Below are 24,038 nucleotides of genomic sequence, written 5' to 3'. Positions count from 1 at the left end.
TGCTGGTAGCCGCAGCCAAAGGCTTTGTGAGACATATAAAAAACAGGCCAACGTTAAACTAGCAGCAGGCTAATCTGCTGGTATCTGCCCAGGCCCATTCCACTCTGCACCGCGGGGTGCCTCGCTCCCTCTCTCGCAGCCTCTTGGACACCTCCCAAAACGAATCAGGCTCATCTTCTGGCAGCCGTATGTGAGAGCGGAGAGGGCTGGTTGGTGCAGTGGAGAGCGGGGGAGAGAGGGAGCGAGAGAATGAGAGGGAGAGAGAGAGAGAGGGATGGGAAAAGAGAGAGAGGGCCCCAAGCAGTTAGCATCTGGTAGCCTCCAAGAGGGGTGAGTGTGTGGGGCTGTGAAAGCACAGGACACACACTGGCAACACATGGACGACAATGAAGACACACACACACACACACACACACACACACAAAAAGAGAGATAGAGTGAGTGAGTGAGTGAGAGAAAGAGAGAGTCTATTGCAGTCCCAATGAGTGATGGTTGAGGCGACAGCTGTAGAGTTCTGAGCCAAAGTCCTTCTGCCAAACATAAGCTTGTCTGTCCTTCAGAGGCTTGGCATGCACTGCTGTATTGTGGCCATGACTTGCATTGTGGGTATTACTGGCATAGTTACATTCATCAGAATTAGGAGCTCATTAATTCTGTCAGTTTTACAGGTAGAGTGAATATTAATGGAACCACGAGTGGCCTCATTGCCTCAGTGAAGGCCTGCTGCTAAAAGGGAGGGTTGAACCTCTCAGCCCTGACTATGTAGTTTGTTTGAGAAGTTTGTCTCCAACGGATGCATTCTGTGACGCTTTCCATATTCATACTTTATTCATTATTCAACTAAATTTCATTTAATGAAATGTAATTTCATTACATGCAATTTCATTTTTCTCTCTCTGCTGCTGTAACACTAATACCCCCTGTTGTGAGATTAATAAAGGATTATCGTACCTTATTTCATGTGGTTATGGTAACTAATATAGTCATATAAACATGTTGTGACATGCCCCCCTTAGTATTTGACATACTCAATCACTATCTCAGTAAATACTACATTTGACTTTGTCACTGCTTTGCAAATTCAAGGATTTCTGAATATTAATTCCATCCAAAAGATTGCTCTAGCAATATTTGCTATAGGTGTTTCTTTGACCACAGGCAGACTGTCTTTATTTTTGACAACCTCCTATTAATAATTAAAATGGAGGGACTAGTGGACCAGATCCTGGCAAAACAACAAAACGATGGGTGCATTTCAGGAGCCAGAAGTCAGAGTTGGAGGACTATTAATCTTATTCTACTATTAATCTTGTTTTTTGAGAATTAAAGAAGGCAAAAGCATATTGTAGTTACCAGCCTAAGGGGGCTACGCTACCAGCCTAAGGGGGCCTAAGGGGGAAGGATTTAGTTGGGTGTTAGCTTCAGCCAGCTAGCCTCCCTCTGACCAAACTGCTAGACACACAGACCTTCATTCAATATGTTTTATGTATGATGATAATTGATCAACTATTTTCAGAATTTATCCATTTCCTCCTGTAGTGTTCTTATGTTGCATATCCCAACATTCCATGCTCTCTAAAGGCGGCTGACATATTCCATTGTGTGCCCCAGAACAGGGTCCTTTTAAAGTGAAGATGATAGTATCCCACTTTCTTACTTCTGGGGTTGAATGCCCTTGTTTAGCAATGGCTCTACAGTGGAATTCCAATTCATGACTTTCCAGGTCTGCACAACACCTTAATAATTGAGCCTTTCACACATTGACTTCAGACTACATGCAGACCTTGGCTTCATGGAAGGCTGTTAAATGAATGGGCTTCCATTTGAGAAATTATTCCAAGGCTGACTCAATACAACAAACATTTTATAAACTTCTAAGGTATCATTTTGGCAGCTCTGTTACCGGTAGCTATGAATCAAGAGTATAATAACCATCCTCACTTGATTTAAAATATATTTCTGATGTGTCTAATGTGGAGGAAGTCATGGCCACTAGATGAAAGCATGCTTGAGTTGATCAGATAAGAAACATGCTAATCAAATTTCATTCTACAGCACATGGGCAATACTCAGTCCTACTTATTAGTAGTCAAATGTATTTTATCATATTTCTCAAAAGAATCAGACCAAAGTCAAGCATCAGTACACATTAATGTCACTTAATTTTGGTGCCTGTGTTATTTTTTTATATGATCAGCATGTGGAACAAGTTTGAGAAAGTGACAGCAGGCACATTACTGTAATTTAATTTGGGCAGTTAAACGACTTTTGGTCATTCTTTTTTTTCATGGTAGTTAGTGAATCATTTTCTTTCTTGTAATGCCTTTTTAATTATTTTTGTATGTATGGGTGGGAATGGCATGAAGTTAACAACAACATATTTATGTAACCAAGCTTCAAATGACCCTTTGCATTTGAAAAACATGGCAGTTATCAGTAGCCTGGGTTTTCCCATGCTGCCTTACGCGCGCAATGACGACACACCAAAGCCGTTATGAGCTATGTACAGACGCATTTGATAGACATTCGTAGTGCCCAATCAACGGCTCTGGGCATTCGTAAACCACGTTTCAAATACGAGAAAATTAATGTCTAGTTCCCAGACCCCATCTCAATGAGATGAGGTCTGACATTAGCCAGGCTAAGTTATCAGATGAAATTGGATAGATTGTTTCAAATCAAAGTTTCTCTAATGGATGTCATATTACTTAAACTAAAAAAATAAAGCACTCTGAATGGTTATAACTTTTCTCAGTATCTTTAAGACATTCATTGACACACATGATTTAGCTGAAGAGTATAATTCAGTGAATGGACGTATATCAATGTGTAGACTTCAGCTAAGATATTTATTTATCACTGTATTTCAAAGATTTCTGACTGGGTTACCTTCTATGTCTGCACACCTCTGTTTATTTGAACCTGTTTGTGAATGCTTGTCAGTTTTGTCCACACACACACACACACACACACACAGAGAGAGAAAGAGAGAAATGCATGTGGTGAGTGTGTCTATGTGAGAGAGAGAGAGTGTGTGTGTGTGTGTGAATGCGGGTGAGCGAGAGTGAGTGTTTTCTGACGCCTGTCGGGCTGTGGCTGTCACGCCGGAGCATAGAGGTGTCATCGGCTCAGGCCTCTTCAGCGCAGCCAGTCAGCAAGCCGGACCTGTACACAGTGACGAGCTGACAGCCAGCCGACTCAGGCCTGTCTCCGGGCCTCCCCGAGCGCCAGGCACCTGATCCAGCCGCGCACACCAACCACGCACTCTGACAACCCCCACCCTTCTCCAGCCCCATCCATATGAATTAGCCAACTGGCCCTCCAGGACGGGGCTAGCCCTTGGTAGCCTACTGTGATCAGCAGTTTAAGGGATGCTACCTACCGGTCTGGTGCAACAGTGACCACATTAAGACCCCTCTTTGTGTTTACTAGTTTATACCTGATAATTGTAGCACAGTGCGTTAATTTGCATGGAAAATGAAAATAAAACAGAGCAGTTATGTCATATAGGATACTACAGTATTTAAAAATAGATATTGGCAACAAAAGAGTTTTAGAAATATTGTTCTATATTAAACCCTCAGATGGAAATGTATTCTGAAAGATGGTAATACTAAGAGAGAATGTCTGTTCATCCAGTCGTCTGCACTCTGCACCAAGATTCAATTTTTTTTTTTTAAAACCCAAACATTACCCATGCGTCTCTGCTTCTGCTGACTGCATTAGCCTGTAACATTCTCATTTTCCGGGTGGCAATAAATATTAGAATAAACTGCACCAACGTGAGGCTGGTCAGGGCTTCTGCTTGCTGTCAGCTTGGGTTGCCACGGCAGCTGAGTGACAGACCAGCCAAGGGGGGTTGGATTAGAGGAGGTGACGGGGTGAGAAAACGAGGGCCTTTTTTTATATTGTCAAGTAAATTTAGCCCGGGGAAGAATGAACATCACAGAGCGGAGAGAAGGAGAGAGAGAGAGAGAGAGAGAGAGAGAGAGAGAGAGAGAGAGAGAGAGAGAGAGAGAGAGAGAGAGGGCCCCTCTGCGATTGTTGACGCCCGTCAATAAATCAGATTTTTAATTATCGGACACATGACAAGAAGCAGTGACAGCATCTCTCTTTCGAACCCCCTCCCCTCTCTCCACACACTCGACACAGACACACTCGTATACACACACATCCCCCCGTCTCCCTTCACTCACAGTTCACAGGAGAACATTCTGTCAACTCGACTCTGAAACAGAACAGCGCTCTGAGACCAGAGCCGCCACTCCGCTAATAAGAATAGCTCAGTTCAAATATATCCTGATCAAAATGTATCCACAACGTCAGCTATGTGAGGACGTTAAGGACGGGAAGTAAACAAGCCTTCACAGTAATTCTCCCCCAGATGAGAGACAAGCACGACGATGTGGCATGCTTGGGGTGCCAGTCTGGTGTACAACGACGAACAGATGACATCCTCCAGGAGTGGCTGCTGGGGGTGTATAGTGGTGGTGGTGGTGGTGGTTAGGGTGGGGGCTGGGTGGAGGGAATGTGCATGGGGGTGGGGGTGCTGGGCGTGGAGGACAGGAGAGGCATGGTGGGCCCAGTAAGAATGACAGAGATGACACTCGTTGAAAACCTGGAACATCCATGTGTCATTTGCTCCTGTGTGTCTATTGATTAACTGACAGGAGTAATCTGGTGTCTCCCAGGGGAGTTTCAATTTAAATCTTATATCTGAATCCACCTTCATACCATGCCAGTCCCTACCCCCACAGTCTAGAGGGTCAGGAGAAGAATACATATATTGTTTGTTTGTCTTTTTCAACTGTGTGATTGTGTAAAGTACACTGCAGGCCTACATCCTATTACTATTACTTAATACTTTCGAACGTAGATACTTTTGCAATATCATGGGGTTTCTGTTTCAGTCATTTTCTTGTCAGGATGGGGAAAGGTGAGTTTATTGTACAATGCTAAAACCACAACAGGGCGAAACATTTGTGGATTGAACGGCATCCAGGTATCTGTCACAGGCCCCATGTGGTTGTGTTTTTGGTCAGTCGGACATTCCTTCCTCCTGAAAGCCCTTTTATCTCGGCTCGGGGCGCATGCATTTGTGTCATGTTGCACTAATGAACACTCAATCGGAGCCGTGTCTTCATTTTTTGGGTGTGGGAAACGCAACCCAAAAGGGAGTTCTGGCACCGCTTTAAGAGAACGTCAAAAACCCCAGGAAACATCCCGGGGACGTCCAATCAGTATCCACATTCTTTTTTTTTCTTCCTTCCTCGTTGCGTTGTGGATTGTCAGGAGACCTCGGTTGTCACAGAGCTGACGAGCATGTAAACAACAAAGCACGCTGCGCTCCGACTGGAAACCATGACACAACACACTTTGATTTGTCTCCTTTCACTGTACTACATATTGAAATCATCATCATTAAGCCACTCTTTTGCAACCCTTGTCGACTTCCAGAATAAATCCAAAACATACAGTGTTGCCAGTGTTAATATGACATTGTCTGAAAATTTACGAGATTCCGTCTTGGTTGCATCTCGTTTGCCTCAAGCTCAGCTCAGAGGAGAGCAATCCTCCACATATTTGGGCAGGGCTGCGTTATCAGTCCGCGCCATGAGCACTATACCTATCTGGTGGTCTGTAAACATCTTTAAAAAGATGCGGGCAGCATGAGGGATGTGGGGCCACTATGTCTCAGCGAAGACCGCCAACTTTTCCACCCCTTTTGAGGTTTGTGGTGAAACGTTTAAGCCCTAAAAACGGTTAGTGGGAGTGTGTCACCAAGTAATTCACCCCCCACCCCCCCCCCCCGTACCCGACACGTACGCAGACACACAAGCTACCCTCCCACTGCAGTAATGTTATTATACTCCCCTTCCCCACTCAGAATCGTATCAGCACAAAGTCTTGGCATTAGATCACCTTCTATGGATCTCCCCCTTCATGCTGATGACATGTTTCTGCCTATACCTCTGCCCCCCCCCCCCCCTCCATCCCACCCTCATAAGCTCCCTCACACACACCCTTACCCCTCCTCCTGACGGTGAACTCCATGTTTCCCCTTTGTGCTCACAGCTCCAGGAAGAGGGACCTACAGGCTTGGTGATTTACGACTGCTTAGCTCACTAATTCTCAGTGGTGCAGGCGGGAGGTGCGCATGTTTTGTCGTCAGTGGCTGGGTAAGGCTGTGGGCTCTGATGCTTTGTACACGCTAGCCCTCCCCATTCCTCCACCTTCCCCCACTGCCTGTGCTGTCCTACCTTCCTCCCCCTTTCCCTGTACACCCCCCCCAGTCTAATTTATAGACAAACACAGCCGTCCGGCGTTGATAGCTGGTCGGTGATCCAGTTTCCCAGAGGCTGGGCAGTGCTCGTGGAACCCCCTGCTGGAGCTTAGGGCTTGGAGGTGGAGGGGGAGTGGTGTTGGTGGTGGGAGGTGGGTGGATGGCAAGGATTCTGCTGTCTACCCAGTTAAAGTGCCTGGCAGGGATGGGCCAGATTAGTGGAGCTATAGAATGGGCTGGGCTTCTCTGGAGATGTGGAAAGAGTGTTTTTTTTGTCCGCAGGAAACGACCCAGTTGATGAGGAGAGGAAAAACTGCCAGTTGCAAAACGAGTTGGGACACACATACATCAAGCCAAGAGTCACTTACGAGCATGTGTCATACCTCCTGTTGACGCACAATAGGAGTCAGAGCTAACATCTTATCCATGTGTGTGACAGAACATGATATTGTTCTCCCACTCTCCTTGTAAAATATACCTGTAGGGGGCGCCAAACTTTTGACAAGTGTTGATGTGGAGGAAAAAAAGAGCTGTTAATTATAAAAAAGGATATAAATTAAAAGTGCCATCTTAACTGGTGTGGCTTTAGAGTCAAGCATTATTGACTTATCAAAGTGTGTACGAAAAAAGCGCACACATCAAGGCTGTGAGATGTGAGTGTTTTTGATCAGCACTCGAGAAGCTTAAGCAGATAAGACGTGTTTTAGCAAGACTTGGAAGGAGTCCAGCTCTCAAAGATGAGAGGGAGAGAGAAACAAAGAATGAAAGAGGGAGAGGAGAGACAGTGTCTGTGTTGTGTTTGGCATTGTGTATAAGAGAGTGCATGAGTGTGTTACAAAGAGAGAGAGAGAGAGTGTGTGTGAGAGAGATAGAGAGATGTTCTGTCTTCATTTCTTGCACAACAATTTAATAAACCTTCCAAAGACAAACACAGATCCACGATAGATACAGCCCTTTGAATTGAGTTCCATGCACTGATTGCCATTCCAAAAATGTGAAGGGACACGTGAGAAAGAGCTAATTTTGCACAATTGACTGGATAACCTTTTTGGATCATTGGATTATAGCCTGATTAATCAGCCATGATTAGCATTTAGCCAAGCCTGCTGAATCTGGCCTGGCGCGCATTTTATTTATTAATTTATATATTTTATTTTTGTCCTTCCCCCGGTTTATAATACATTAAACTGCCAGTCTGTCAGGCTGACGGGGTCAGCACCGTTGTTCATTAAGGACTTTAGGAATGAATAGATGACAGGAGTGCGGGAACATGCCCTCCCTCTCCCCTCTGTCTGTCTCCTGCTGCTCCTGCTCCCGCTCCTGCTGCCTCTGCCAGGGCTGGGCTGGGCTGGGCTGGGCTGTAGTGGTGGAGGGTGGCCCAGGGTGGCGGTGCTGCTCCCTCTCCCTCTCAGGAGTTTAGCAGGGGTGGAAATATGGACGTCGGGAGAGAATGTGGCAGATGGCTGACAAGGCATTTTTACCCATAACGCCCCAGTAAAACTTTAACTCCCGAGATTTAGTGCTAGCGCTCTGCACTTAGCAAGCTGCAGCCGCGGGCATATTTTTTCAAAAGTCCCAAACTGATGGTTCTGCAAGCTTCGCATAAACATGCTTTATTGATTGCGTTGTTAAAAGATTCAATGGGTCAGTATCATTTAGCCAAAGACAGCTTTAGAGGACAAATAACAAATAAAAACTGAAAATCACTCAAACATTAGAACAAAAATATAGATTTAGTTTTATTATTATTATTGTTGGGGGGTGGGGGGGTTATTCACCATGTCACTATGTTGATGATTTTGACCATCATGTAAAAATTGCTTTGTGTCTTTTTAATAGCACCAAGAGCGAATTTTTATTAAATTTCTCCAAATGTAAAAGCTTAGTTGGTTTCTCAGCTTTTGCAATTAAATTGTCCGACAGCACTTACCCTTCAGTAAGAAGAATAACAGCAATCATTTACCTCATTCACCAATGAGGAAACATCAGTCGTGTCCAAACCCAAGAAAACTTTCTCGCCTTTTTTTTGTGTGTCTCATCACCACAGCCATTTTCATAAGGGGTGTGACAACAATTGCCAGTGCCAAGACAATAACAGCCTCTCAGCCTCTTTTTCAGCACCAAGTTTATTAAAACATTACGTTCTCCTTTCTTCCTCTCCCTCTCTCCCTTCTTCCTCCTCGCTCACTCATTTGTATATCGGTTATGCTAAATAAGCTTCTTGATAGAATGCGTCGTGCTAATTGGGCCCATGATGCCAGTAGGACGGCAGCGGTGGCAGCGGCGAGATGAGCTGACGGCAGAAGAGGAGCCAGGGAGGCGTCGGGAGAGCCATCTCCATCTCGCCGGCAGATGCCCGCGCCGGTCCGAGGGGCCACATGGAGAAGGAGGGTGGGGGTGGAGGCAGAGGGTGGGGCGGTTACGAGGCTCAGGTGACAGGGGCACACATCTGCACCCACCAGCGTTTGGGGAGGCAGGGCTGGCGGCGATAGGGAGGCGGTGGAGGTGGTGGTGGTGGTGGTGGTGGTGGTGGTGGCAAGGGGAGAGAGAGTAGGGTGGAGGTGGGGCTGTGGGATGGAGGAGAGCGGGGAAAGGCGGGAGAGCGGGAGACTTTTTGTTTATGGCGCACAGCTGCTGGTGTCGCTGCAAGGGACCTGTAAAAAAAAGACAGAGGAGGCAGCCTAGTAGTAAATGAGAGATGAGAATAGTGAGCTCGCTGAGTATGTGTGTGTGTGTGTGTGTGTGTGTGTTTGTGTGACTGATCATATCTTCTTTTATGCCTTTGTCTGACTTCAAGCAAGTATGGGGGGGTTATCTACCTACTACATTGCCTAACTTAATGGGTGACTTTTTGTGCATTTTTGTTTTGGTTTTAAATACCCATGAATAGATAAAACAATCCAACTGCAATCCCAACACTAATGAGGGGAACTCTCCTGATTTAGTAAATGATTTAGTGTTTCTTCAGCTGCTCCTGTGTCTAAAGTATTTCTTCCAAACAAACACTGTCGTGTGCTGCAGATGAAACAGCGCTCTGCATCCATGTTAGGAGCAGAACCATTGGCAACATGGACGACACATCCCTCTGCTGAAACATTTTCAGTGGAGTTCGGTCCAGACTGGAGGAGCTCCCTCCCTGGCGAGTAATTATCTCGGCCAGGCACGGGCCTAACTCTGGCGCGCTCCTGACACCTACACCTCCACAGCACTAGCATCCATTTGCTCCGGCGACAGAGAAAAATGGCTGCGAGGCTCTGGAGTGGACAGTGGCGCGATTGGGCGACTCGCCTTTATCTCACAGCATTAACATGATGGAAAATATGAATACTTGAATCTTATCGCAGGTGAGCTTTATAACGGCATTCATCATAAGACGTATTATGTATTTATCATGTCACCGGGGAGATGTGGAGCCACCAATTCCATTTGGCCTCGGTGGTCAGAGGAAGAGCTTGGGTCCGCTGCATTATCCCGATTTCAGACGGAAAAATGAGGGGGAGGGAGATTATAAATCCCGTCCAGCTTTTCCCACTCTTTGTTGCCAACTCAGTCCTGAAATTAACTTTGGCTCACGGGAGCCTGGCTCTTAATAGGAGAAAATAATAAAATAGACATTGTTGAAATCAGTTACATTTATATATTAAAGGCTTGTGAGGGTGTGATGTGCCGACTGATAAATGTGCTGAAATTACTCAATTCTTTCTCTTTTAATAATTCTGTCATCTTCACAGACCATTTGACCATTATGCTATTGAAGTCATTTTTTAGAGAAAAAGTAATACCATCAGTCATTATAATCATTTAATACATCTTTTTTTCGCTGCTATTCCTTACGTTTCCTATTTAACTGAGCACCCGAGCCAAAATATGTATCTCTTTGTGTGTGTGTGTGGCGGAAATACATTTTACTGGAGGGCACAGCAATTGGAAGTTTGCCATAGAAATGTATGAGGTAGATACGGCAATACAAGTCTGTTTTACAAAGTCAGGTGGGAATTTACAGATGGTGAATCTGTGTCATTAATTCTCTGTGCCCAGAAACTTACTGGAAGAGATTCATTGTTCTATACACATCTGAGAGTTAATAATGGGTTATTCACAATCTCTAATGCTTTCAAATGGCCTTGCGGTCATACTAAGCATCTGTTTTAAAGGATCGGATTATTATGTTCTATCTTTCCCGTGTAATGGCTTCTAAGTCCTCCCACTTTACTGTCTTAATTGGACATACACAATGATGACTAATCTTCAAACCTCTTGAAGTTCTAAAATAAACAGGCCAATAAATATTTGTGTGTGTGCTGGTTTGACTACTCATACATTGTGACTTTCAAAACATCCAAAAGTCCAGAGGAAATTGAGAACAATGATGTGCAAACCACAGGCCTCATATTTCTCACTAACAGTAACGACAATATTTGCATGAAGCCCTTAACTTGCACTTCAAAGGCATGTCGTTCTTAATGACACCGCTACAATGTGTGTATCTCAGCACACGATGAAAGTATCAAGAACTAGATGGTACTGAAGTTAAGCAACTTTAATCTGATACCTTCAAGTGCGAGAAGAACAGAGGTAGCCTTTCCCACCACTATTAGACCTTAGAGCTGACTGAGCTAAACCTACATTGCGAAAAAGTGGATGAAACCAAGTTAAGCTTATATTGTATCCCCTCTGGTTTCATTGTGCTAACTAAATACATGGGACTTAATCATGCTTAAAAATAACAAACAAACAAATAAAACAGAGGTCCTCGGAGATCTCATTAGAGGCCTTGTCAAACTCCAAGAGACTGCATAATTACTAACCAAAATAAAATGCAAAGCTATTTCGTTTGTATTTCCTGCACTTTTAGATTTACTGCTGAACTAAGGTCATTGAAAAGCAAAACTTTAACTTCTTTGATTTGGAAGGGAAAAGTTTGATTGAGTAGCGCAAACCACACCCCGGAACGGGAGAAAAGCAAACCATCTTCCCTCCTCAGCAGGAAATGCAATCTCACACATCCAATTTTTGTTTCTCTCTCTTTTTTATAGCTGGCAAACTCAAAGGCTCACATTTGTACACTGCACAAATAGAATAAGAAGTGTTGCTTATGCTGATGTACTTGAATTGATTGAGAGAGAAAGGGAGGAGGCAGAGTGAGGGGAAGAAAGGGGAAATTACATTTGCTTACTTCTCTCATTAAAGAAAAAAAGTCAGGCCAGCTGACAGGCAAATGAAAAGAGTTCAACCAAATTTCTATAAATAAATCTTTTTTTGTCATTTTAATTACTGGATCAACGGCGCCTCAGACGAATGGCCCAGCCATCAATCTTTAATTAAAGTCACGCATTGCAGATTTAGCGCGATGCTGTGCCTGATTGAAAAATAAGCGGAATGATATTTCTATTAGAGTTTGTTTTATTAATAACACGTCAGGGATTTAAAAACATGTCCAGAAGAGACCCAATCAAAGGGAAATGATAGACAGTCTTTACATTTCAGCCGTAAGCAGCTGGAGTCTTTCATCCGCTTTTTCCTCCCTCTATCTTTAACCTCTTAAATTTGTGCCGAGGCATTACAAGGAAGTGTTCCTCTTTGGTCTTGTGGTCTAAGCATTTAGCTGTCAGGTAAAAAGAGACATGCCAGAGGGTCTTTATATCCATTTTTTTTCTCCTTCAGTCAGATGAAGACATAAAATAAAAACCAGGCTGGCTTGGCCTTCTTGCTGTGTCCACTCTATATACTCTACCTTTTCTTATCTCCCTTTTCTCATCCCCCCCTGACCTCTCTTCTCTGGCCATCCTCTCTGCCGCATCCTCTGACCACCTCACCCTCAGTACAGCAGCCCACCTTCCCCCTGGCCTCTCATGGGAGCTCTCTTTGGGTTCTCAGCACCTCTGAATGGACTAGCCTAGCAGTTGCTCGGAGATCAGGGGGGAATAGGGTGGGGTGGAGGATGAGAATGGAAGCAGAGCGGATATGTTCCCCCCTTCTTACCCGCACGCTGACAGTGGCACTCGCCACCTTTTCTTCCCCTCTCCCCTCTCCCCTCTCCCCTCTCCCCTCTCCTCTCTCCCCTCTCCCCTCTCCTCTCTCCCCTCTCCCCTCTTCCCTCTCTCTCTCTCTGGCTCTCCTCTCTCTCCCCCCCCCCTCTCTCTCTCTGGGGTGACCTGGATCTGCCTGGGTGCGACCTGGCTCCCTCTCCTGTTGCTGTCAGGATCTCACATGTTCCACTCCATTCAGGCAGCGCTGTTGAACAGCCTCCAGGTTTCCTATTACAGGGCCGTACAAAGCAAGGACAAAAAAATCCCATGTAAATAGCGCACTTCACCTGGAGGTTGGTTTTAACCATCGTTATTTTGATCCCATCACGTGCCATATAATTCTTAATTCCCAAAGTCTCACTGTGCTACTGGAAATGATGTCCCCGTTTTCAGCCGAAAGTCGAGGAGAAATCCTGAGCCCCTTTCTGTGCTCTTGACCCCGATGCTACATGTTTGTTGTGTTGGGTAATTCTTCTTCCTTCCCTCCCAAGATGAACCCTCTGGTTTATTTTGAAGTCATCAATTACTCAAAACTTCAGCCGGCTATCTCTCCCTTACCATCTGGGCTCAATACCTTGGTCTTAAAGGCTGTTCGAATAATGACAACCTTCCCTCCACCATTAATTTATGAGCCCAGGGAGCCGCATTTCATGCGTTATCATGCTTCTGCATTTGATCTGGCGTATCTATTTTTTTCCCTTGCAGCCCTTGCATCTGCGCACCCACATGCATAAATCTCTCCGTCTCACACCTTGTCAGCCGGCCAAAAGACGAGCGTGGCAGAGAGGCTCGCATTAGTTCCGTTCAAAAAGAAAAAAAGAAGAAAGACAGAAGGAGTGAGAGGGAGAAATAGAAAGGGGGAAATGAAAAGAAGAGGAGAAGAGAGGGAGATAGTGACCTTGGATCCTAAAAGCACTATCAGATGTGACTGACTAGGCTGTTTGCAAGATTGGGTTCTGATTTGTTTTGTTCTTGGGCAAGCAAATATTTCATGGTGATTTCAGGCTAACGTGAAGAGAGAGGGGGGGGGGAAATGTATTGCTGTAAAATCTGTCACCAAAAAGGTCTCAAAATTGTCCCATTTACACAATAAATTGCCAGTGCTACTTTCTTTTCAGAATATGAACATATTTGGGCCTAATGTGATGCACTATTTGTATGTCACTGAAGTGTCCTGTACACAGAGTACTGTTAATGTAAGTCTTTCTAGTATAATGGAACATTGCTGCCCACAGTATAGTAGAGTACAGTGAAGAAATTGACCTGAAAATGTCAATAATTACAGTCATTACACTGTAAATAGTCATATGGCATGTGTAGATGTCCCTGCAGTACATACTATTCTATATCATTTCATATTGCATGGGATAACAGAACACAGAAATGGAGCATATTTGATCATTCCATTTGAAAGGGATCGTTATGTGTTTTCTGTATTGTGTGGAGTGTATGGCTGCTTGCATCTTAGCCCTCCACCCCTCTGCACTTTGCATAGTCTATTTCCATCTTCATTGTGCTCTTATTTTCACTCCTAATGAAATCATGCACAAATCGCCCAAAGTGCTGACGGCTTCAGGCCCTAAAAGCCAATCCCCTCAGGACCTCGTTTGGAAACCATTTTATTTATTGTGCTGCTCGTCTTCCCTCTGTACCCCCCCACTCCCCCTCTCCCTGCCTCAAAGGGATCTCAAAAATGTTGCTGCACTTCTCCAAAGACCAGCGTCCGATATGCTGGGGACTTACTCTAAGCCTGTCTAAAGGGAGGAAAATAATAATACTGAAGCACAAAGAAAAAAAAAGTGAAAAGCTTACAGAGTATTGTAAACTTCTTTGCATCCACCGCAAATGACTTGGCCGTATTTTACTTCCCAAAATGACACTTTAATTAAACAAATTACTGCGCCAGGGGAAGAGGGACCTTCAAGTGCACGATAACGCTGAGGAGATAAACCTTATAGGGAGTGTTTATCAAAGACGTGGAGGTTTAAACCGTTAATAGGTAATACTGAGATAAGTAAGCCTTTGTGATGTTGCAGCAGCAGAGATAGATTCAGAGAGGCTTATTGTTGAGGGAGAGTGAAAAAAGAAGTGGATCACAGCCGACTCTTTAAGAGCCAGTGATTAAAAAGAGCAGGCAAAACCAGAGAGAGTGTCATCATACTCTAGTCTCCATCTTTTCACCGTTTGCTCACCCTTTTGTACTTGTGTGTGTATAGATAAAAATAAATAAAATAAACCCCCTGGACAAGCTGCCGTGTTTTATTTAATAAAAGCCCCGTTTTTTTTATTTTTTTATTATTTAACTGTATTACCAATTTTCACGGATTATCCTGTAAGTGAACACTGTGAGCCGTGGATTGTGGTGCCTGTACCTGTCACGAAGATTTAGCTCTCTTACACGGGTTAGGCTGAAAGTCAGCACGAAGGTGAAACTTTCAGCTTCTGATTTATTCGCTTTTCCCCAAACTCCACCCGTGCTCTCTGAGTGCCTCCCGTCTGTGGGTGCACACGGCTAATGTCAAGGCCACGGAGGGGGGAGTGTTTGCAGTTCATGCTAAACGTGTGCATGCAAGTATGTTTACATTTTGGCGTATGAAAAAACAGACACTTGATATTTTTCACAAGTGAGTAAATCCAAACTGTTGTCTCAATGTAACACAAATTGCAGGGTCACATAATTGTTTTACATTGGTAACATTGTGGTTTCCACCAAAAACATGATGTTTTTGAAGTTTAATTCCTAATGTTTACAAGAGATCTCTATAGAAGAAACTCTACAGAGATGAGGCAGTGCTTTTCTGACAGTAGTATAAACATGGCCACATTTGATTTGCAGTCTGTAGCGTTCTCTCTCTGTTTCTTTCTTTCTCCCTCTCTCTCACACTCTCTCACACACATGCACATACTGTACATGACCACACACACACACACACACACGTGCGCGCGCGCAGACACACACACACGCGCGTGCGTACATATACACACACACACACACACACACACACACACACACACACACACACACACACACACACACAGGGGGTGCATGCCATGAAAGGGCTGCATGTGGTTTGGGTTATGTAAGCATGTGTTACACTGTGGCTCCAAGATGTTGTTAACTTACAGTACACTACCTCAATGCTTAACTGAACGAGACTTGTCTCTTTTTTATACAAAAAAAAAGAAAGAAAGAAAAAAAGAGGAAAGAATTGAAAAGAGAATGTAAGAAAAGAAGAGGGAGAATAAACTGTAGCAACTCTTTGATGATGAACCAAAGCGGCTGGTGGATGGGGCGGGGGAGTGTGCTGTTCCCCGCACCCACCCCAACGCCGTGCAAGGCCATAAACCCATAACAGGCACCCAGCTGGGGGAAGACATGTAGGAGACCCACAGATCACTTCCTTTTACATACTTCAGCACTCATGTTTCTCGGCAGGGGGAGGCCCCAGCCTTCCCAGAATTCCAAGGCAGAGGTCACGGACCACCACGGTGTGTGTTCAGAGTGAATGTGGTTATGGGTAATAATCCGTTTCTGTAAATGTTTTTGCTGTGTGTGTAGATTTCCGTCTCTCAGCTGCTCCACAGAGAGTCTAGCAGCAGAGCTGCTAGCGGCTACATCTGAGCTAGGCTAAAGAGGCTCTGTTAGGAAGAGCCAAGAGAAAAGACCCCATTATAATATGCAGTGAAGGATTTGTTTGATTTTCATCTTTTGTGAGGCAATTACTCACACCTCCCGAAATTAAAGGAAAACTTAGCACAGCTTGAACAACAGATGTTTGTTTTGTATATTTTCGGGGGAGAAAGGAGGGAAAAAAGAGAGCGAGCTAGAGAGAGAGGAAAAAGCTTGCTTTCTTCATCAATATTGTCCTAAGCCTCCGTTAGATCTCAAGCTGTCATTTACCTGCATCTGCCAGTTCCTCTTAGCATAAGCAAGCGTGAAATGTTTACTTGAACACATTTCTCAGGAGAAGCGTGGAATAGGAGATGGCACTGGCGGCATAGGAGGTATACGTATGTGACAGATATATAAAACAGAGTGAGAGACGGAGCGAGGGAAGAGAAAACTGCGGGAGAATGAGAGAGAGAGCTGCCACTTGCTATTGCAGCAGTGCTCAGCAGAGGTATGTCTTTTTGAGGGGGATAAATTCAACCTGATGTGCCCGTCCTTTCGCCTTCAAAGCGCTGGCATTGTCATGCTGTTCACGTCATGGGACAGACACACATTAGCTGTCAAACTCTTCTTTCATCTCCCAACTTCAAAGACGGGCAATTGATTACTCTAAATGGCCATTACCAAACATCCGCCACTGCGGCATGGAAAAGCAAGCGTGACAAAGAGGAATACGGAAATGTTTGGCGAGCTAAAGACGAGGGAGAAACAGAGATGGGGGGGGGGTTGAAAGAGAAAGCATTTGACAAGTAAAAGAGTGAGGCAATACAAGCACACACCATTTGTATGTTTGTAGATAAGATGCTCCTGGTGTAATGTGTTAAGAGACAAGGAGACAGAGATCCTTGCACACATAATCCCTGGAGATTAACCAGTGATTATACAGTAGTTCTGCTCGTTGTCAACGGCTCCCGAGACAAAAGCACCATTTGTTGTCAAGTCTCCCATATACTGTACAACCCACATTCTTAACAGAAATGTGTCCTGCATAATCACTTTCACATAAGAACACGCATGTCTCAGAGAGGGAGTGTGTTATGTGTATTAGCATGAGACGCTCTCACAGTGAGGAAGTGACAAACAGATCCTGATTCCTGCGAGGTGAAGCTTGTAACCACTTGTAACTAGATGCCATCACGGCATGGCAGTGTAAACACTTGTGCAATTACACCAAAGTACTTATTTGTACGATTCCACGTCTTGTAAATACACAGAGAATAGTATTTTGAAAATTCACCCAAATCACATTTTTAAATTAAAAACTAAACTTGGTACATACAGTAGTGCATACAACAATTCAAATCCGATTAATAAATATCCTGGAAAAATACACCAAGGGGAATATTTCGATTTAGTACTACTATGGTACTTAGGTTAGCTTAGGTTAAGTTATGATCACATCAGAGAATATTCAAAGACATTTAGCTAATGACTGGACCATCCAGTATGGGTTGTCATGGTCAGAAAGGACAGTATGTGCTTAGCTATGCTTAGCTACAGCCAGCGGAATTGAAGAGAGAGGGATATTGCCATGCTTCTTGGCTGCTTGGCTGAAAACAGAACACGCAACCTATTTTATAGGCATCAACAAAAGATGATACCAATTATTTCTTGATTATTTTAAGCACTATGCAAATGCCTCCATTGTGTATTCAGAGAATGCCTGCCACACCATCTACACTCTTATTCAAGATCATACACATAAATACACACACACACACACACACACACAATGTTCACATATACCCATATTAAATGGCACACACACACATACTGAGCTCCAAGTCTTTACAAATCTGGGAACAACAAACAGCCTTATGCAGACTCCCCCCCCCCCCCCATGTTTTCCTTGAGGATGCATCCCTGCCTCCTCTGAGACAGATGGCGGCGCGTACGTGGGTATATTTTATCTCTTTTTTTCCTTCATCCTGCCCAGATTGGGGCTCGGGATACTAAAAAACCCATAAAAATCAAAGATGAGCGGATAGAGCTAATAATATAATCATTGGAAACACCTGCAAGCCGCGCAGATGGGCGATTTCAGCGTGCGCAGGCGTCCGTCAGTGCGGAGAGGACCCGCCTCCCCATATGGAGGATGTGGTGACGGCGGGGTCTTTGGACGCCAGGGCTGTTTCTCCTCGCGCCGCCTGCCACAAGCATATGCAGGCTTTTTATAGAGCGCCGGGGCTCGCTGGTGGGTGTCACAGCCTATTCCGTCCCCCCTGCACAAGCAGCTCACGGCACACAGCGGCCCACTCCCCCTACCCCCCACCACCGAGCCTGCTGCCAAAGAAGTGTCACTCTCTCTCCCTCTCTCTTTCTCTCTCTCCCTCTTTTTTCTCTGTCTGCCTGCACTTTCTCTCTGTCCTTTATCCTCCCTCCACTCCTAAATGAACATGGCTGTTCCCAGACTCGGAGCAACACGCGAGCAAGACACTAGCACTGCTTTATGTAGTAATGAATCTTACTGTTGAAGTTGAGGCCTCTCAGATACTGAGATATCAGACATAACTACCATCATCAAACACATTTTTCGGTCTCAGTTGACTTGTTATAAACATGATGAGAAATGAATGCAAATCAATCACTGGGCTCCAAGAATTCATGCTGCTCTTCACTATCTTCCCATTACACATCTTTTTTTTTGCCCTGCAAACTTTTTATCCTTAAATGGCTTTTCTCTGTAACTGATAAACATCAAGCAGAGATTCTACCTGGGATCAAAGAACGTTTATCCACAGAATAGTGTTGCGGCATTTTCTCCATTAGATTAGTAAATGCTGCTTCCTGTTTTGAAGTGGCATGTTTCATTTTGAGGGAGCTTTGATGATATGGGTTAAATGTGTTTGACTCATTACCATACCCTTCTTTCAAAAGTGTAGCACCAACAAGTTAATTCCCTTCAATATGAAGTACCATCCATACATTCATTACTAGCTTTTATAAAAAAGGGTTGATTTACTTTTGCCATGAAAAGCACACCAACTCTCTCTAGCATTTACGTGCTTAGTTTTTTCCCCTTATCTGTCTTCCTTTTCTGTGGTGGAGTTCCTTTGAAGATATTAGAAGAGAGTGAACACAACTCATTGGTGTCATCAATTTTACGGCGAGGCGATATTTTGTTTAAGGAGTCAAAGGAGAGGAGATGCTTCTGGCTGTTGCTGTCAGGGTGTGATAACTTTGGAGCAGACTCAAGAGCATCTGACATTGAGGCACACTTTAAAGAGGGGACTTGATTGTTTACACTCTCCTGTCTTGAAGCCATTATTACTGAAGAGCACACAAACGCAGAGGGAAGAAGGCTGAGCACCCTTTGTGATGGGAACCACCAGAAAGCCATCGTCAAGGAAGACACAGGCTGCCATTTATGCTGTCATTTGGCTTGGTCAGAGTGTAAGAATTAAGTCTACCTTACTGTTCCGCATGCCTCACCTTGAATAGTAGAGTATGAAAAGGAAGATCATGTCTGCCATACTGAGTCCCTCCCAGCACTGCATACGCTGCCATATTAGCGCTGATTAAAGTCTCATTTAAATGCTTGGGTTTGATCTTTTCCTTCTTTTTCTGACACGTTGGGGTTTTTCTCTTCCACTTTTTTTTTCTTAACGATAGGATGTGACTCGGCCCTGTCGTTCACGGCCCACTGACAGGTGTACTCGTCAAGGACAGGCCTGTCTCTTCACATTAAGTGACACGTAAATCCTTAGCGGGGTGGAGAGCTGCTATTCCAGAAGGCTCGAGCCAGACATAAATCCACAGTGAGAGAGGGGAAAAAAGAGGGAAAGAAAAGTGCTTCAGTCTTCAGCTTCTCATGTCGACTCCAGAGTCCACAGGACACGGCAAGCTGCCCGGCGGTACCAGACTGCCCACTCAACACTGAGCGTGCCACGCCAACACCTCCAACTGCAGACTCTGTAGGGCGCTCGGTAAAGGGGAAGCTCACTTGGCCTATGTGCCCCTATGTGCCATCACGCTCAAGTCAACTCACTCACAAACAAATCGGTTCAGGGTGTAGCCACAGTGTACTATAGGGGGTAGGAAGTGATGTCACACATATGGTATTTGGTGCATATGAGAACCCTGCAGTTCTGTGTCTGGAGAAGGTGTCCTGGGATGGTGACGGGGGTGATTGTGGGTGGAGAGGTTCGGCGTTTGATTTAGTGCAGTGTAGATTGGTACGGTGGACGGGGCGCCGTGATAGATTGGGTGAGGAGGAGTGCCGACTTCCCCGTCACTTTGGAGCACGGCGTCACCAGATGATGATGCGAGAGGCGAACGTCTCACCATCTGTGATGTCACCTTCGATATTCTCATGTGTTCTTAAGCATTACTGCCACGTGAGGTCTTCTTCCTCATACCTCTCTCTGTAAGCCTGCATGTTGCCCCCAAACACAGAACTCATTAAGGAAACTAACAATAATTATCCAGACACCCATACACACATTCATCTGGATAAATTCTTAATTTTAACTTGGGGTGAGTAACTTAATTTGTCGACAACATGGAAGTGAACATTATGTTATACTGACACAATAATGTGTATATATTGACACAAGAAGTGTAACGTGCCCATCACAGTTTGATGATTGAGTAAGTGTTTTTTTTCTTCTCTGGGCTTCAAGACACTTTTGCCCTGTTACATTACTGACGACTTGAGCCTAGAGTAGTCTCATAGACTCAGATTTTACATTATTTGCACTTAAGTATTTAAAGTACTAAATGCAATGCACATTCTTCACATACACACTTTTTTGGTAGTTACAGTAGCCAGTTATCATGTTTTTTTTGCTTTCTTTTAGAGTGGAGTATTTTTAACTACACAAGTTGTAAACATGTAAGCACAAAGTTATGTTGATATATAGCACCATAAATATTTGGTTTATATGAAATAAATATATCTCCTTTTTTAGGTTCCCTTACGCCTTTGGAATGTTATTCCATGCTGGTTTTATATTGTACTTCTCCATTTTACTATGCGGTCTTCAGTGACAAGAAGACTGTGGTTGTCGTGGTAGCAACTGTGACATCTGCTTTTCTACTTAACTTACCATGCATTTAAGTGGAGCTTTTCAACATGTTTTAAATAGATGAACTGTACTGGGTTGAAAAACATATATGGGAAATACAAGGATATTATTATACATTTTATGCTAAATATCTACAAACGCATCAGTGCCAGAAAAATGCCTTCTCAAAGAAGATACTAAATGTTGTGACAGATTTTCACATACAAAATAAAATCTCAAATAAAAAGCATAATGTAAATGTGTGAATTGTAATCAAACCCTCCAAATGAAATGAAAGCAGACTTACAAAACAATTAGAGAGATACAGAGTGCTCCTCCTGCATATTACAATCTACATGCTACACAGCAATGACTAGCCCATAGACTAATGAAAAAAAAAATGCAATGAAAGATTTCATTGTGCTGAAATCACTGAATTAAATGTGACAGTCTTATAAAAAAGTTCAGTGAAAAAGTTTGTAAATAATGTAACCCGTTTAGCTGTAATGTGGAAAAAATTGCCTGGTGTGTGCGCCAAAACGTTTCATTGTAATCAAAGGGGGAGGCAGCAGTCATAATAGTTAAAATTAGACTTTAATATTTCATCACAGTCTGAAGGTTTATTCTCATTAAACAAGCTGAGGTTTTTTACCATCTCCAAATGTCAGAGGAGAGATATGGGAATCCACTTTGGTTTACTTTGAAGCTCGCTGTATATGTGACTGCTTATGCTCAGTTTCTATGTCCAATGATCATGGATGAAATGCTATGACCCGAGAGGGCAAAGGTAACATGAATATGCTTCTTTTTATGAATGTAGGACAGTCCAACAAAGCATTTGAATTCATAGTGATGAGAAGGCAATGACAGTAATTCATCTAGGTCCTGAAATAGTGCAACAGCTGCATGAATTCCACCATCCCTGTTGTATTTCCATTTGTTATTTCAAACTGTGCATTGCAAAATGGCTGCATATTGGTCTATCTTTTTGTAGCTAATGCTGATCCTTCAGCCATTGTGCCTATGACTACAAGACTGCAACACTAACTTGAACCTAAAATTCATAAAGCCTCAGATATTTTTGAAAGATGATAGAAGTATGATAGACATAAGTGAGTTTATAGTTATTTACACATAGTAATATATACTACATCATGACATTTTTATGAATTCATCCTTGTCTATTCATACATATTACATCACATATTCAATTCACTATGAATCTGTATACCGGTACATCCTTTAGAAGCATTTTTGAGAGAGTTTCCAATGGATTTAAGTAAAGTGCTCGGTCTTTGAGATAAATCATGTGCAATTAGTCCAACATTTTAACTTTTGAGTGTATTATTAAGGGTTAATTACAGTATAACAGTCAGGTATATAAAATAATACATGTTTGAGGTGATAATGCGACCATGGCACAAAGCGTACAAACTGCTTACAGTTGCCACACTTGCATAATTGAATTGTGGACATCATTTCCATGTTTTCACTGGTAACTCTGACTCTTTAAAATAACTTTTCATTTTCCTAACTTGCAGGACAGACTACTGTTACTATTTCTACAGTATATGGATGGTTGTGATGGCCAAAGCTGAGTCTTAGTTCCATGCCAAGCTAGAATATCCCAGCATTCTGCTGTGCCTTAGCTTTGTAAAATCACTGTAGTCCTAAGCCCAGAAGTAGTGTCACTGTACTAAAAGCTATTGCAGATACAGTATATGTACCATGTTGTAATTCTGCTGTCCATAGTCCACTAATTTGTATACATCTACTACAAAGCGGAAGTCCATTTGCTGTGAATTTTGCCCTCCAGCTGATATCACAGTTGCTTTATGTTGATGCCCTTTAGTTGAAGCATAGTAGCCAGTGTTTGATAAAGACTTTTGTTTTAATAGAGGAATGCCTCAGTTTTTTTGCCTCTTGCCATCACATAAATTGCTGTTACTAGTTTTGCATGGAGATTTGCTATGGCCAAAGTGCATTAGTCAGTTCTGTATTCCTTCCACCCAAGCTTGTATACCTCTGTTGACCTAACTTGGTAAAATAATTGTGGTCCTTTGCCCAAATGTAGTATGCAAAAATTTAAATTTAACCAAGCCGCAGTACAAGGTATTTTAACCTAGTCTGCCCATAGTCGTTTATTACAAGGTCAAAATACATTGCCAAGAACGCAGATTCAACATACCAATCATTTAGCTAGTGATATGCATAATTTAAATAATCTTACATGCGGTACACCAAGAAGCAGTCATCTTCATTCTGAGGCACATTTAACAGCACTGCGCACAACTTCGCCCACACATATGCACATGTACTGTATGTATACAGCACACACACACACCCACACCCTCACTCACTCACACACACACACTGCTCCCGGCCCCTCCTCCTCTCCTGTGGGATTTCTCTATTGCTTTTGGTTTATCACTGTCCAGTGTGCAGTGGTCACAGTAATTAGAAAAGCTCGGACATGCATTTGCAGTGTCCTGCTTAGGCTCGGATCACCAATAACAGCTTTTATTGTTTTCTAATCAGGGGCCCCTGGGTTGCTCCGATCAGTCAGTAAATAATGGAGATGTCAATACTCCCAGGCCCGTGACTCACCGGGCCCAGCTCCTGCGCGCCATAAAACCCCCTCATTAATCACACGTTACGTTTGAAAAGAGTTCCAACTGTCAAGTGCAGAAAACTGAACACCCCCTCCCTCTTCCAATGCCACACCCCCCCACCCCCCCCCCCCCACACACACACACACACACCTCTCAACACCCCAAGCCCCTCTTCCACATCAGTGGTCAACCAGCCAAAATCTTCCCTGGTAACGAGGGCACTTCAATTGATTAGCACATTCACACACACACACGAACACATACACACAGCAATAGACCTGGAATCACTCCACTAATTTTGCCGTGAGTTATTTGCTGATGCCCAATCAGGCGAGGCAGGTAGGAGCCTGCTGCTCAGGCTAGCTGAGCTCAATGACCGCTGAGCAAAAGTATCAATCCTTCATTACACAAGAGTGCCCCTCACAAACAATCACAAAT

At 43.7% G+C, this 24,038-nt stretch overlaps 1 protein-coding gene across 1 annotated transcript in view; it reads right to left on the bottom strand.

Annotated features, from left to right (window-relative positions):
* Window positions 1–8,286: 8,286 nt before the first annotated feature.
* Window positions 8,287–24,038, bottom strand: part of LOC121681751 (proline-rich transmembrane protein 1-like) — a 51,719-nt gene continuing 35,967 nt past the window's right edge. Inside the window, exon 2 of the mRNA XM_042061674.1 lies at window positions 8,287–8,937. Coding sequence (XP_041917608.1) covers window positions 8,492–8,937 — 446 coding nt within the window. The 3' untranslated portion in view covers window positions 8,287–8,491. The remainder of the gene's footprint in view (window positions 8,938–24,038) is intronic.

The sequence above is a fragment of the Alosa sapidissima genome, chromosome 14 (genome assembly GCF_018492685.1).
Source record: "Alosa sapidissima isolate fAloSap1 chromosome 14, fAloSap1.pri, whole genome shotgun sequence".
Taxonomy (NCBI): Eukaryota; Metazoa; Chordata; class Actinopteri; order Clupeiformes; family Clupeidae; genus Alosa; species Alosa sapidissima.
Note: the sequence above shows the minus strand (reverse complement) of the source record. Positions and strands in the feature narration are given on the sequence as shown.